This window comes from Chamaea fasciata, unplaced genomic scaffold (genome assembly GCF_029207755.1).
Source record: "Chamaea fasciata isolate MVZ Bird 193981 ecotype frontalis unplaced genomic scaffold, bChaFas1.0.hap1 SCAF_7, whole genome shotgun sequence".
In the NCBI taxonomy this organism is placed as follows: Eukaryota; Metazoa; Chordata; class Aves; order Passeriformes; family Sylviidae; genus Chamaea; species Chamaea fasciata.
Window position 1 is genome coordinate 62,160,853 of NW_027094092.1, and position 15,688 is coordinate 62,176,540.

The window sequence follows — 15,688 nt, forward strand, 5'->3', positions numbered from 1 at the left end:
AATCCCACAGCATTCCCACTCCACTGGAGAGCAGCTCTGCTCACAGAGCTCTGGGTGTTCCCCAGGTGTTCCTGTGGCCACCACCAGAGCTCACCTCAGGCATTCTGTTCTCCCTCCCGGCTGGAATGAGGCAGTCCAAGAAAGCTCAAGAGCACTACTGAATTCCTCGCTTTTATTACAAAAATGGGAATGATCACTTTGATCAAAATGAAAAAAAAAGTTTCGCTCACACCGTGTACATGAAAAACTCTAAATACAAAACTCATCCCAAACACAGTTTTGTGCTTTTAAAAAAGAATGAAGGTGGTTCAATCCCTGTCCCCTCCCACACTACAGGACCCGTGTGGCAGCTCTGCCAAGGTCCCCAATCCCAACGCAGCCCGGGCCTGGAACGGCTCCCTGACACTTGGGCTGGGAGCAGGACGAGCCTTGGCTCCAACCCTGGGCCAGGGCAAAACCAGCCCCAAAGCCCCCACACCTTCACCCGCTCAGTTACGGAATCATGAGACCAACGAGAATTCTTCCGATACTCCATAAATTAGTGCAGGGAATTAAAAAATTCGTTTATGGTAAATGAGAATTGTACAGAGACCATTTATCAGTTTACCAGCACACGAATCTTGCTTCACACATATCCCGTGAGCAGCAGCTCGGTTCACATGCAGAGGACCAAAAGCAGGTGGCACAACAGTTCCTTCACAGCCCAAAATTAGAAAAATATAATTTTTTTTTTTTTTTTTTAATTCCATCTCTGTTGAAACTGCAGCACAGTGAACTCCACTCCCTGCGGGGATCAGGTCGTGTGGTAATACTGTCCGTAATTCCAGGCGTTCTGGTAGTTGTACTGGAACCAAACACAGCAGCAGCGTCAGCCAGGGTGTCCCTGGGGCAGCACGGCCCACGCAGCTCCCCCTGTGCCCAGCTGGGTGCAGGAACGGTGCCATTCCCTCTGGGAAAGGCAGCCAAGGCAGGCGGGGTGCAGGGGCCGTGCTGCCACACGATGGATCCTCATCACAGTGTCACAGAAAGCATCCCGAGCTGGAGGGACCCACAGGGATCGTCCCTGCCCAGAGCCCCAACAATCCCACCCCGGGCAGCGCTGTCCAAAGGCTCCTGGAGCTCTGGTAGCCTCGGGGCCGTGCCCATTCCCTGGGGAGCTTTTCCAGGGCTCATTCCACCCTCTGGGGGAAGAACCTTTCCCGGCTCTCCAGCCTGACCCTGCCTGGCCCAGCTTCACCCAGCATTTCTCCTGGCCTAGCCCTGGCCAGGCTGTGCTGGGTGAGGCTCCTCCCACTGCCCGACTTTGGGAAGGATTCCCGACCTGGCTGCAGGCAATCCCCGAGCAGGGCTTGTGCCCCAGCTGTAGCACTGCTCTCCCAGCTCCGGGGGCTCTGCACGGTCTAAAGACAACACTTTCCATAAAACCACTTCAAAATTTCCATGGATTTAGAGAACACGTGGATGTGGCAGGAGGGCCATGGGCCAGTGGTGGCAGAACAGCTGGACTGGATGGGCTGAGCTTTTCCAACCTCAGTAATTCTATTCCAAACTACAATGCCCTGGTGGAAAAGCCCCGGAGGCCAAGCTGATTTCACTGGTGCTGTGTACCAGCAGAACCCATTCCAGGGCACTACAGGAATTCCTGCCGGGAGACAGTCACCATCCAGGCACACAGGAAAGGGGCACCCCAAGGCCAGCCTGGGCAACACATCCCCACACAGCACAGCCCCGCTGCCCTCCCCGTGTGACAGAACAGCCACCAACCTGCTCCACGCAGGAACACAACGCTCCTGGAGCACAGCCACAGCCCGGAGGAGCCGAGTTCTGTGTGCCAGGAGCGGCAGCTTGCAGCCCCGTACCTGGTACCAGGCGTTGTAGTTGTAGGCCGCCTGGTTGACCTGCATGTCCCCGTCCATGAGCTGCGCCGCCGCCAGCCCCGCCTCCTCCGTCAGCAGCTTCTTCTCATCCGGCTCCTCCGAGCTGCAAAGGGAACAACACAGCCTTGTGCTGGGAATGCTGGGCCGGCCGAAACTCGGCTCCGCTGGCTGGGGGAAGCGGGCCTAGGGAAGGACGCTTTGTGTGGTGCTTCGCAGCAGGCTGGGTGTAAAGCTGCTGCCCACAGTGAGACAGCAAAGGCACGGGGTTATTGTGCCGGCACTGTTCGGCTCAACGCAACTACTCAAAAAGTTATTTTCCAAACATGTTGTGTCCCATATGTTTTTGGAAACATATTTCCATTCCTGGAAGTGTCCATTCATCCCCAAGGATGGATGGAGCTCTCTGAAAAGCCTATGGAAGGCGTCCCTGGCCATAGAAGGTCTCAGGGCTTTAAGGTCCCTTCCGAGGCAAACGATTCAGTGAATGTTTAAGGCAGCACAGCTGTATTTACTACAGACTTCAAAGGACTCAAATAAAGTGATTTGTTCTCACATCATTCGGTTCAAAGCTGCCAAATGCCTCCAGTGAGAGAGCAAAGCACCCCCCAGAGCTGTCCCAGCCCCGCTGGGCTCAGTCCGTACCCGTTCTCCGCCCGTCGCTTCAGCGTCTCCTGCTCCTTCAGCAGCGCCTGGTGCTCGTCGTAGGCATCCAGGAGCCTGGGGAGAGCACAGCCAGTCAAGCCCTGCCAGTGTCCGAAACACCTCGGCAATGCCTACTGGGAACTCTAGCGGCGCAGCAAGCTGCAATCTAGTAAGCTTTAATGATTAAAATTAAATTTCCAGTTCCCCAGCAGCAGGGGAAAGCCAGCTCGGCTCCAGTCACAACAGCTCCGCTTCCCAACCTGCTGAACTTCCCTCCCAGCGTGATGCAGTTTTTATTGAGCCACTTTATAAAGTTTTCTGGAAGTGGTTTGTGATTCAGCTGCTCCCTCAGAGCCTGCTGGTGGTGTCACCCACAGCAGCACAGAGATGTGGGAATCAATCTTTAGACACTGGAAATTATTCCAATCCAAAGCAGCACCTCCAGCCTTTGCCTTATCCAGCAGGGAAGAGCAAGAGTGGTCAATGCAGCACAGGAGAGTCCTGGCTAAAATTCCCACAAATATTGAAATATTGCTTCATCTGCAGCATCTCACAAAACCTGCAGCTTCTGACAGTGTGCTCTGGGCGAAAAGATCTCCTCATACTCTTCCTGTCCTCTGGGATTATTTGGGAACTGCAAAACTCCTTGTGTTTGATCTGTCCCAGATCCCAGACCTGCACTGACTGCCTGCCACGCAGAGGCAGCAGAATCTAAGGATAGCTATTGTTAAAAACTCACAAAGCAGAAAAACTGACTCGTCATTAATCCTTCCGTGTCATTATTTAGCTGCCAAGTGTAAATAAAAACAACAGACAATTAAGAGGCAGAAAGTATTGTAGCACTGAATTAAAAACTTGCACTTCTGGTGTATGCTCCCACATAAATGCAGAGTTGTTAACAGTGCTGAGCACAGAAAAATCCAAGCCGTGCAGTTTTGGAAACCAGCAGCAGCCCCCAGGGAACAGAGCCTCAAAGGACAGCTGTGCCACAGCCCTGCCCCATGGCTTAACAAGGGGAAAGCACCGCAGGAGAAGCTGGCAGGCAGCAAAGCTCTGCTCAGGGAGGTGTTCAGGGCCAATTATCTGAAAGGAGATTTCTGTTTACAAATCTATTTCTGTTTACAAATGATTCCTGGTGAACACCAGGAGGTCGGTTTAGAAAAGCAGCTGCTCCTTACAAAGAGCTGACGGCACAAAGGAAACGATTTTACAGAAGCCACTGTCCCCACCCTTTTCCCAGCGCTCTCCCAGTGACCCCAGTTTGGCCACTGCCCCCAGGGCATCTTACTTGTTCACATCAGACCCAAAATCTTCCAGGAATTCCACTTTTCTCTGAGAGAACGTGATCCTCATTTTGATGGACAAGGCCCCATGGACAGCCTTGTCAAAGCAGCTCAGGATGTTCTCCTCGTTCTGCTTGAGGTCACCACTGTACTCCATCTCCAGCAGGTTCAGGTACAGTTTGGTGTTTTCCTGTGCAGAACAGGCATTAGGAGGTGCACACCTGACCCTCACAGCAGCTACTGAACTTTGTTACACACCACAATTCACCCCACAAACACACACAACGACAGGCAATAATAAAGGGATTTTCCTCTCTCCCTGGGCTGGTTTGTTGCACAAACAGACCAGAAGTGCCCAACACCACAAGCCCAGGTGCTGCACTTTGCTGGCAGCATCTGAGTGCCAGATGTTCCTGTGCCAACACCAAACCACCAAGCAGTGCCCACACCAACAACACTGGACACACCGAGAACATTTAAGAGTCTAAACATTAAAATAAAGGTGCGAAGCCCATTGTGTTTCTGCTGGGAAAAGGGTGCACACTTCCAGATTCCCAAGCTGGGGCCTTGGCAACGTCAGTTTAGAGGGACTGTTGTCTCCATGCAGTAATGGGACATTACATCCAGTTACAACTCCTGTCATCACTGTTGCCACGTTTTACAAAAGGCTTCAAAGAGAGAGAAAAGACACCGGGGCGGTTTGAGTTTTTGGGTAAGACAACCGAGAGGGAACACATACTTTGTCCAGTTCTATGGCTTCTGACAGCACTTTTCTTGCCTTTGGCAGGTTTTTCTGCACTTTGAAGAGGTGCCTGGCGAGCTTGATGGCATAGAAGGAGGCTTCGCTGATGGACTTGGCATTCCTGACAGCATCTTCCAGCAGCTGCTCTGCCTCCTCCATGTTGCCGTGGCGGCGCTCCAGGCTCACCCTGCGCAGGCGGATCATGGCCAGCCCCAGGATGCACTCCTCAAACGTCTTCAGGATCCTTCTGGCTTCATCTATGTTGCCTGAAACAGCAGGGAACATGCTTCAGGACACGTGGGGTAAATGCAGATTATAAAGGAAATATGAAGATGAACGCTATTGGTATAATTGTACTGTATTGTATTTTGTTAACAGGGTTCAGAAAGGTGATAAATGTGTATTTTCTAATTTAACAGTATAAAGATTAGATTTTTTTCCTCTTTGTAATATCCAAACTGACCAAACCAGAAGGTATAGAAAGTCGTCTTGCATTCCTGCATAAAGGAATGCTGCCTTTCTGTTTCTTATCCAAATGAAAATACCCAAAACCTCAAGAGAAGAATTTATGAGACCCACGTCACCAAGGCGGAGTGGAGCCGCCCACAGATGGATCTACCAGATAAAATGATTGGGAAGGGGGGAATTGAAACAGAAAAAAAACCCAAAGAGAATGTTTGAATCATGCATTAAGATCTGTTGAATATGTAACACAGCAATGCTGAAAACACAGAATTTGAAAAAGTAAAGGCGCTTTTCTGCTGAGGCACCCTCGGCCGAGATACCTTTGCTTTTCCCTCTCCTAAAGGGTCTATTTTAATTTTTTAATAAACGTATCCATTTTTCTGAGAGTGAAAGTGGTTTTTCACAAGAGGGCAGATCCCAGAGCTCCCCCAGCAGAGCCCCCTTACCCTGCTGCTCCTCGAAGGCTGCCCACAGCATGTGCACCATGGGCTTCTTGGGCAGGTGGATGGTGCAGGCCCTGCTGTACACGTGCCTCACGCCCTCGATGCTGTGGTTCTCCATGTATTTGGCATACTAGGGTTGGAAACAGAGCAGAGACCAGCCAGGTTAAAGCTTGTATTTGCCTCCAAGAACATGCCAGAACGATAAAATTCTTTTGTTTAAACCCATTCAGCACCTTTATGGAACCACTAGACTAGTTTCTGTAAGGAAGGACGTAGAGAGGCAACGCAGTTGGCAAATGCAGCAGTCAAATCTGGTTGCAAGCAGACCATCTCCTAATGCAACAGATATAGTTATAGATGAACAACGTTCCACAGGGTACAAGGGTTAGTCACCAGGTCAAGGTGTGCACCAGCAGAGCCGGGAGTGCCTCCCTTACCTTGATCCAGAAGTCCTCATAGAGGGCACATGAAATGACACATCTCTCAAAGAGGACCACCACTCGCTCGTGAGTGCCATTCTCTATCTCAAACTCTAAGTACTCTTTCCAGTTTTTCAGCTGAATTTTCTCCAGAGGTTTCACGTGAAAGTAAGGCCTCTTGATCTGCAAGAGTCACAGGATGCAATTACAAACACACTGCCCAAGGGGGGTCAAACCACCAACAGCCACACCACCAATGCTCAATCCCCGCCATTTCAGTGATCAGCGACACCTCCTCATCTACTCAATCCAGGGTTATCCAGGTACGGATCAAGGGATTTACTGCAGTGACATTCCAGGCTAAAAACCTCCTTTCCTGTAGAGCTTTAGGAGTGGAAGTGTTCAGAGATGCCGGGGGAGGACCCAAGGCAGCCCAGTGTCAGCAACATTACAGACACACTGGGCATTGCCCACATCCATCCACACAAGAGGAGTGCTCACAACTCAGAATGTGGCTGAGAATCATGCCAAGGGAAGACAGAGCACTGAACTGGACTCCCTATCAAATATTTACATCCATCTGGTCACAGACCATGAATTTAGCACCATCCTGTTGTTATTGATGGCTGCAAGAGGGGCTGGGTGGGACAGAGCTCAGCACAGAAAATTAAACATTGCTCTGTTTAAATTGGAATTCCCTTGTCTGGCACCCTGCCAGAGATCCTTGGCTTTCCCCTCTCCATCTTTAATTGCGTTTGATGATGTCTCTCCTGTGCTGCAATCTCCTCTCAGATCCAAACCCAAACAAATGGATGAAGAACTTACAGTAATTAAAGGAGAATCCAATTCTTCAAAGCCACCTGAAATTTAAAGCCAATCCCTCCCTCCGCCTTGATGCTCCTCACTGACCTCTGGTGTGGAACCCAACCTGGCCCAGGGCAGAACATCACCCACCACTTCTGACATCACCCAAGCCACTAAAGAGTCTCTGAAAATCTGGCCCAGCTGGCTAACACAATGGACTCTTTAGAGTAAGAAATATTAAAAAAAGGACCATGTCTGCCAGCAAGAAAAATATAAAGATTGAGAATTAAAACCTCCCATTGTTTTTTTCAAACAGAATCCAACTTAACTCTGCAGCAAAAGCTGTGTATTTGCAGTGATCAAATTATTCGTTTAATTTATTACTTGTAATACATTCTAGGTAGGAGGCCCAAACCAGAATTTACCTGATTGAGTGTGCAATGTTAAAATACAAAAGCACAGGAATTTCATTGTCCTCTGAGCACAGGCTTACCTTTCCAAGGGAATCCCCTCCATGCCCTCATGCCTTTGCACCACCCCAGGGCACGAGCAGCACTAACTCTCAGGACTCACAGGCTTAGCAAACATTACAGCACCTTGCCTCTCTCCAAACACTGCTCTGAGATCTCTACATCATCAGCTGCCTCTTCGCAAGAAAAACGGCAGAGAAGTGAAACTGTTCCAACTTTGAGTGTCTGCTCAAGTTTAAGTTACGGCTGTTTGACAGAGTTCCCAGCTCCCAGCCCTGTTCCCAAAGCAGCTGCTGGAGCTCCCTCACACAAAGCCCACTTACCGCTTCCTCAAACGTCCACCTCTTACTGACTTCATGCTCGTTGTGGTTAAATATCTCCTGGTGGATCTCAATGATTCTGTGCCTCATGTTCTCTATCTCAGTGATCAGCTACAACAGAATGTTAGAAAATGTAACACAGGCAGACATGGAACCACCTTTGTAACCGCTTCCTGCGGCGGTGACGTGCAGGGATTCTCCCTGAGCAGGCAGGGAAGGGCTGGGACACTGATGGAGCCTTGCCCTGAGCACACACAGCTGTACTGGTTTTTATCTGTGCTAAAGCTGACTGGAGATTAAGGATTGATTTGGATCCAAGTCAGCTCTAGTTTCAGTGCTGTCTGTGTTTTCACCATCAGCAATTCCTTTGGCCAGCTCCAGGCTTCCTCAGGCCTCTAACAGTCTGAACCTGCCCAGGCCACTGCTGATGAGGAGCTTGCTTAGAGCACAGATCCCAATCTGCTGACCTGGAATCATTCCTGCTTGCTCCTAAGGTTTTGTACCAACTCCTTTCATTGTCTAACTCACTTCTTTAACATCTCTGCCAGCACTGGGAGGGGCTGTCCTGTTACAGGAGCCACAGAGCAGTGATGCGCAGGAGCCCTCTGGGCACAGCCCGAGTGGCTGCAGTGGAACCCCTGCTCCAGAGAAGGACAGGGCGCCAGTGCCCGTCCCATGCAGGTGCCGTGGCGGGGTCGGTGATGCCCTCAGAGCTCTCTGGGCACAGCCCTGCCCCGGGGAAGGCCAGGGGTGGGTGGCACTGTGTGCCCAGCCCGTGCAGGTACCTTGGCGGGGTCGGTGATGTCCTCGGTGCCGCAGGGCAGCTCGTCCCCGTCCTCGCCGCTGTGGCCGCTGGCGGCCGCCAGCTCTCGGCGCAGCTGCACAAACTGCTCCGTGGTCAGGAAGTCTCGGGGCAGGTTGTTCTGGATGTGCTCTTTAAACCTACCAAGAGCCGCAAAGAGGCACTGCTAAGGGGTTGTTTCATGCTGCACTGCTGCCCAACAGGGCACAGCTGTAAATCCCAGGGGGTTCTGCTTGGCTTCATTGCACCCCACAGGTGCCACGTGTCAAAGGGCAGCGTGGCAGGCTGACACAGCCCTTGCCAGGGAAAAGATGGCAAAGGACAAAATCAGGTGTACAGGAAATACTTTATTTCCCACACCAAGGGATCTGTGGAAGTTATGGGGAAGACTGTGCAATCTAACTGAGGTTGCTGCTCAAGTCTCCCTGCCAGTGCAGAATGCCACTGTCTAAAGCTGAACCAGGATTCCTCTTTAGTCAGTTAAATGGGTGCTTCACCACACAGAGGTACTGCACGAGTGTCAAAGTCCAAACCTGCTCATCCTGACTTTTTAGAGACATCCTCTCTTCTTCCTCACACCTCTAAGGCCTATCCTTATTCCACAACAAAACCTCTGACTTGACCCAAACTCAGATTCCTCAAACGTGCATGAGTACTTTAAAACCGTCAGTCCACCTGCCTGAGGATGTAAGTAAACAACTACAAAACTGTGTCGAGTTCTGTGCTGAGTGTTTCCTGTTTCCCCTTTACCTCTGGAAGTGATGGCTGTAGAGCTGCGTTGGGATGCCCAGGATGCGGTCATAGATGGATGTCACTTCCCTTAGGTTTCCCTGGTCATTCTCCCAGTTTATATACATTTCCCAGAGTCTGTCAGAACGGAAATCTGTCCCAGCAGCCAGCACTGCGTGTTCATAGGCTCTGGAAAAGGAAATCATTTTACACTGGTTTCTGGATGCCAGCATAGAACAAGGAAGGAAAGTCCTGGCTCCTATTAAAGGTTATGAGCATCCTCATTTGCTTGAAACTAGACTTGGATTAATTATTTACATTCTTCAAAGTGCTTTCCAGATATGTGCAGCAAGGTGTCTAGAGATTCTAAAAGCTCGCACTCATTTTTTTCCTCCAGCACTTCCACAACAGAACAAATAAAGGCAACAGCAAAAGCCACTGGCGGGAACACAAGACATCAAGAAAATCAACAACGTTTACCACTTCTGCCTTGTGCAGACTCCAAACCCACCAGTGCAGCAGTGTAACACCAAAAGCTGTGCAGCAAATCTGCAGCTTGGTTCAGATTCAATTCCAGTTCAATTAAGCCTTCTGATCAAACTCTAGTCCAAGCCTTTAACCAGGTCCACTGCCAGCCACAGTGAGCAGACACATCTTAGTCATATCCTGGAAACCTCAAGGAACTAAATTCCAAGATTCCAAACACTGCAGTAAGTATTTCTTAACATCCAGTCTGAAGAAGCTCTCAAGCCACAACTTTTGCCCCTTGTGCCACATTCTCTCCCCGTTCTTATGGGATTTGGCTCCATCATCTCTAAATTTCAAAATCCCTGAAGTGACAGCAGGCTGTTATGAATTGACTCCTTATCTCAAGACCACAATAACCTGATCCCAGTGGTGCGTATGGACGTCAGGCTGCTCCCAACTCACCCCCGGATGGTACTGTTAGTTTCTGGATCAGCAGGGTCCAAGGTCTCTTTTAGGAAGTTTATATAATGTATCCAAAGATCAACACTAAGAGGAATTGCCTGAAGCCCTCGGCGATAGACCTATGAAGAGAACATGAACTGTACTTCAAATCCTTAATGGGGTCCTAAGAGAGAGGCAACACTGTGTTATCCGGTGAACCTTAGAAATACTAATTACTGGAATTTTGTTTAAATAATCTACCATTACCATTCGGGTGGAGGTTGGATAGAACATGGCAATGTTCTGATCTCCACGTGCAGAGTCTTGATCTTCAAAGCGCAGCGGTCCCTGCATTCTGACCAGGTTGTGTGGGCAGGCTTTGGGGTACAGACCATAGGGCACAGACCCATTAGAGCATCATTGACAGCGTCTGACCAAAAATGCAATAAGATGGAGCAATTGTGACCAGCAAAACCGACTATATTGCTTTGAAAATGAGTAATAAATGGAAGTGACAGAAAAGCCCTGCCCTACTTGTTAAGCTGCAGTGTAATACAGAGGCTTGCACTGCAAAGCTTGACAAACTGTAGAGGTTTAACGCACCTGCCAACAAAGAGAGAGAACATTAGCTCCAAATGCCACAGCTGTGACACGTGCAAACACGTCCCTCGAGCCCTGGCCGTGCAGGGCAGGCACTGGCAGCCCAATGACTCGCGGTGGGACAGTCATTGGTGGCTTTGGGACTGGTGGCAGCGCTGGCCCCGGGCCCTACGTACCTCGTCTGACTGCTTGACGTTGTCGTGGCGCTTCTCCAGGTCCGCGTATTTCTTCCAGTACCCATAGCAGTAGGGGTAGTGTGAGAAAAACCTGTCAAAGGCTTTCCTGGCCGCTGGCAAGTGGTTCTGTGGGGAACACAGAGAGGGCACAATCAGGGCTTCACTCAGCAACAACATCAGGCTATTTTAAATGCAATTATTAAGGCTGTGTAAGAAATGCCTGCTGCTGCTTTGACATTGACAGCCCGGGCTACTGGAAGGAGTCCCTGCACGTGGCAGGGGGGAGGAACTGGATGAGCTTTCCTAGGTCACTTCCAACCCAAACCAGCCTGGCATTCTATGATTAAACGACAACAGTGGCAAGGACAGCTGCTGTTAAATCAACATCTGTGACAGCCTGATGCCCATCCCACATCTGCCACTGGAATTCCATGCCTTTGGTTTTCTTTGGTGATTTATTTCGGAGAGACTGAGGAGGAAGGGGCAGGTACTCACCTCCTGCTCTACATACTGCAGTAGATAAACCCATCCTGTGAAATCCTGCGGATTGTCCTCTACTACTTTCCAAAACTTGTCAAAATCCGGAGGGAAGTCAGCCTCGATGTCTGTGGTCTGCAAGCTCTCAATGTTTGGAATTTCGCTCTCCTGCGTGCTGTCCTCGTGGAGGTCAGGGGAGCTGTCCGGGGACTGCTCCATCTCGGTGACACTCATGATCTCGGTGCTGAAGTCCATGTGCTGCTCCTCGGGCGCGCCCTCGGCGCCAGCCTCCGCCCCCTCAGTACCCACAGTGGGCTGCTCCTCCTCGGCGCTCCCCGCGTTCTCCATGGCCCCGCCGTGCGCCTGGTCCTGTGGGGACAGCGCTGTCAGTGCCCCTGCGGGGACAGCGGTGACCCTGCGGGGACAGCGGTGACCCTGTGGGGACAGCGGTGTCACTGCTCCGTGGGGACAGCAGTGTCACTGCTCCGTGGGGACACAGCGCTCAGTCTCCTGGGGCCCGGGCTGGGTGTAGTCACAGCTCAGTGTCCCAGGTGCTCCAGGCGTCCCTGGATTTCACCACAGCCCTGATTACATCTGCCTCGCTCACCAGCCTTGTTCAACAACAAAAACTATCAACAGCAGCCACAGCTTTTCACATCTGCGCACACGAGCAATTGTGGGTTTCTAACAAACTATCACAAGGAGCTACCGAGGTACAAAAGTGATTCACTACAGCTTCCCCGTAGGAGCCCTGTGAAAGTTTATTCTAAAGAAAGAATTATTCAAATTCCATGGAAACACTGAGGCTGGAAAAGCTGTCTGAGATCATCGGGTCCAAGTTACTCCAGCAGCGCCAAGGCCACCATGGACCCATGTCCTTAAATTCATTTAGTTTTCCTGCTTAGTCCAAGTCAGTAAGTTCTTAGTGAAGCAAACAGCTGTTACAATGTGCCCTCAACAGCAGGCTAAAGCAAAGACAAGAATTACTGTCAGCACCAGCTCAGCCCCCGTTAGTGATGCCCAAACACACGCAGCAGCACCAGAGGGGCACAGAACCGCTCCGAGTGCAGCCCCTCACTCCCACCACAGCCAGGGCCCGGCGTGTCCTCCCGGCCCTGGGGACAGACTCCGGCTCCTCCCGCCGCTGCTGTGATGTCCCTGCCAAAGGCACTGCCCTGCCCTGCTCCAGGCCAGCCTGACCTGGCTGGGTGCCACAGCCCGGCCGATCCCGGCCTGCCCTCCCAGGACACTGGGCTGAGCCTGCTCCACGCCCCTCAGGGACCCCAGGGAGCACCACCCTGCACGACACAACAGCTGGGATGAAGGACAGGGCTGGGCTGCCATCCTCCACTCCTGGCTCCTCCCGTGCTGCTCGGAGCAGGTGGGAAATGCATTTGGGATGTACAAATGAAAGCAGAAGTCCCCATCCCTGAACTCGCCAGAGTTCTCTCACACTGAAAAAATGAACACATAAAACCCAGACCACTGCTTTCACTTCAGCAAGGACATGGATAAAACACCACTACAGACTGGGGTGAAGTTCTCGCCAGAAAGGAAAAATCTCTCTCCCTTCTCTTCAGCAGCTTCAGCTCCTGGGATAACAGCTCACGTTTTCCCCGGAGCTCACCAAGGCAAGGAACTTCGGCACAATGTTCAAGAGTCCCTGTGGCCTACCCGGCAAGTTTTCTAATAACTGCTTTTTAGAGTATTTCTGCTCTCCATCATGAGGCAGCTTGGAGCAGCCTGGGGCAGTGAAAGGTGTCCCTGCTCATGGCGGGGGGGGGGGGAACTGGATGGGCTGTGAAGTGTCTGCCAACCCAAACCATTCTGGGACTCCCTGATTTTGAGAAAAACCATCATTTGTAACATCAAGTTCTACATGAAATATCAGAGAGTATCACTGTGCCTTTACCGTGCAACAGGCAGAGACCTGAATCACCCAAAGGCTGCAGCACTTCAGAGGGTACCTCGGGCAGGTCCTGAAATCGAGGGGTGAGAGGAGGGAGCGACACAAACTGCAGCCCCAGCATGAGAAGAAAACCAGTTTAAAGGCTATTTACAGCTCTGAAATTTGATGTAGCAGTGACAGGACAAGAGGAAATGGCTTCAAGTTGCACCAGGAGAGGTTCATGTTGGATACTAGGGAAGTTCCTTCCTGGAAAGGGCTGCCCAGGGCAGGGCTGGAGTCCCCAACCCTGCAGGGATTTATAGCCCTGTGGCACTTGGGGACATGGGGCAGTGGTGGCCTTGGTTGGACTTAATGATCAGCCTTAATGATTCCATGAATTCTGTCATTGTTAGAAACGCAGTAACTCACGACCTAAACTTATTCTGATGTCTAACAGGTGTTTTCTCCCTCTACCTGATTCACAAGACAAATCCCAACTGAAAACAGCTCTCCAAATCCAGGAGGGAAAAAAGGACGAGGGAGAAGCCGTGCGGATCACACAAGGTCTGAGCTGCACACGAGGCTTGAAACCGAAACCAAGTGTGTGTCTGACAGCTCTTCCAGGAAAACGCTTCCCAGCCCGGCCCCTGGAATATCCCAAAATGTGACAGCAATCCACGGTTCAAACCAGACAAGGCAACGGGAGATGCCCAGATCACACAAGTCCAGGGGTGGGCACGGGGCTGGGGCACACCAGGGAAACGTAATTCCAGGGTTTTCACCATAATTTCGGCCGTTCTCGCTTTAATTCCAAAGGGTTCGACACCACACAGGCTACACAACTGAATCACAGTACCAGGCGGCTCCACACACACGCACAGGTATTAAATAATTGATGCCAGAATGCATTGTTCACCCTGTTAGCAGCAGAAGACTGCCGTACACAAACCTGCCGCTTACAAACGCGAGCGAACGAACGGCAAACACCGCGGGAAGCTGCAGAGGGGCAGGAACGCGGAGCCTTATCTGAGCCCTGCCCTCCCCATTCACAGCCCAGATAAGGCGCTGCCGGAACCACCCGGGCCGGGGCCGGCGCTGCCCGGCCGGGATTAGGTTTGAATCACGGAATTATTTACCGGAAAAGCCCTTCAAGGCCGTCGAGGCCCAGCTGTGCCCGATCCGCACCGCGCCGCCAGCCCAGAGCTCCGGGCGCCACGTCCAGGCCTGCCTTGGCCACCTCCAGGGATGGGCGCTCCAAACCCCCCCGGGCAGCCCCTGCCGACCCCTGAGCGCCCTTTCCATGGGGGAATTCCTGCTGATGTCCCCCTGAGCCCGCCCTGGGGCAGCCCGAGGCCGTTCCCGTGGGCCAGGGCCTCTCTGGGGCCCGGCCTGAGCGATAACGTCACAAACCGCGAGGCGCCGAGCGGGCCCGTTACCCGCCCGGCGGCCGCTCAAGGCACAAAACCGGGATACAAGGACACAGCAGGGATACCGGGATACACGCCCACGGCAGAGTTCGCCTTTTGGCCCGGCGGCGGCCGCGGGAGACGACGGGGCCGACTCGGCGATCGGAGCGCCCCGCGCGCGGCCCGGCGCGGCCCCCGCCCGCCTCAGCCTCCCGCCTCGGCCGTCCCCCAGCCCGGCCGCTGCCGGATGCTGTGGGAGCTCCCCCTCTCCCCCCCTCGGCGCCGTGGAGCCGCAGCCCGCCCGCCCCTGGCCGGTACCTGCCGGGGCCGCCACAGCCGCCGCCGCCGCCTCGCCCGGGCCTCACGCACCGCGCACGCGCACAGCGCCCCCCGCGCGCGCGCCCGCCCGCCCCTGCGCGTGCGCACCGGCCGCCCCGCAGCGCCCGCCCCTTCCCGCCAAATGGCGCCCGGCGCTGAGGGGAACGGCCGTGAGACAGAGCCGGGTACGGGGATGAAATAAATACAGCCCCGTGTGGAAACAGCCTAGAATTATGGGGGTTGGAAGACACTTCCAAGATGACCCAGTCCCACTGTCCTCCCAGCACTGCCACTGCAGCCCTTAAACCACTAAACCAAATCACCCACACCACCTCCAGGAATTCCCTGGACACCTCCAGGGATGGGCACTCCAAAGCTCCCCGGCCACTTCCAAGGCCTGAGCGCCCTTTCCATGGGGAAATTCCTGCTGCTGCCCACCCTGAGCCTCCCCTGGCCCAGCCCGAGGCCGTTCCCTCTCCTCCTGTCCCTGTTCCCTGGGAGCAGAGCCCGACCCCCCCGGCTGTCCCCTCCTGGCAGGGACTTGTGCAGAGCCACCAGTTCCCCCCTGAGCCTCCTTTGCTCCAGGCTCAGCCCCTTGCCCAGCTCCCTCAGGAATTCTCCACACCCTTCCCAGCTCCCTTCCCTTCCCTGGACACGCTCCAGCCCCTCCGTGTCCCTGTTAAAGCGAGGGGCCCAGAGCTGGTCCAGCGCTGGAGGTGCCCCGGCAGTGCCAGCACGGGGGACAAGGGCGACAGTCACCGCCCTGCTCTGCGGCCGCGCTGCTCCTGGTCCAGCCCAGGTGCCTCTGGCCTCCTGCCCACCTCGGCACACCTGGGCTCACGTTCAGCCGCCGTCACCAGCTTCCATCGAGCAGAGCGGCACTCGAGCCACCCCTGCCACCCTTTTACACAAATACAT

The 15,688-nt window shown here is 53.1% G+C and overlaps 1 protein-coding gene and 1 non-coding gene across 5 annotated transcripts; both read right to left on the minus strand.

The window, feature by feature from the left end:
• Positions 1-158: 158 nt before the first annotated feature.
• PRPF39 (pre-mRNA processing factor 39) lies at positions 159-15,621 on the minus strand. 4 transcript variants are annotated; one of them, XM_066189202.1, is made up of 14 exons: positions 15,530-15,621; positions 11,177-11,527; positions 10,682-10,807; positions 9,927-10,045; positions 9,018-9,185; positions 8,251-8,407; positions 7,469-7,576; positions 5,890-6,054; positions 5,456-5,582; positions 4,542-4,810; positions 3,808-3,992; positions 2,520-2,594; positions 1,860-1,980; positions 159-844 (listed from the first exon to the last, which is right to left on the minus strand). In XM_066189202.1, the coding sequence occupies exons 2-14, from the start codon at positions 11,504-11,506 to the stop codon at positions 794-796; spliced, it is 2,001 nt and encodes a 666-aa protein (XP_066045299.1). In that variant the 5' UTR covers positions 11,507-11,527; positions 15,530-15,621; the 3' UTR covers positions 159-793. The 4 variants fall into 4 exon arrangements, with proteins under 4 accessions (XP_066045299.1, XP_066045298.1, XP_066045302.1 ...); XM_066189201.1 differs by lacking the exon at positions 15,530-15,621 and adding an exon at positions 14,771-14,869; XM_066189205.1 differs by lacking the exons at positions 10,682-10,807; positions 11,177-11,527; positions 15,530-15,621 and adding exons at positions 10,173-10,335; positions 10,440-10,603.
• On the minus strand, positions 4,371-4,456 carry LOC136292906 (small nucleolar RNA SNORD127). The gene has a single exon (XR_010721989.1). It is a non-coding gene; the product is annotated as a small nucleolar RNA SNORD127 (small nucleolar RNA).
• Positions 15,622-15,688: the final 67 nt, after the last annotated feature.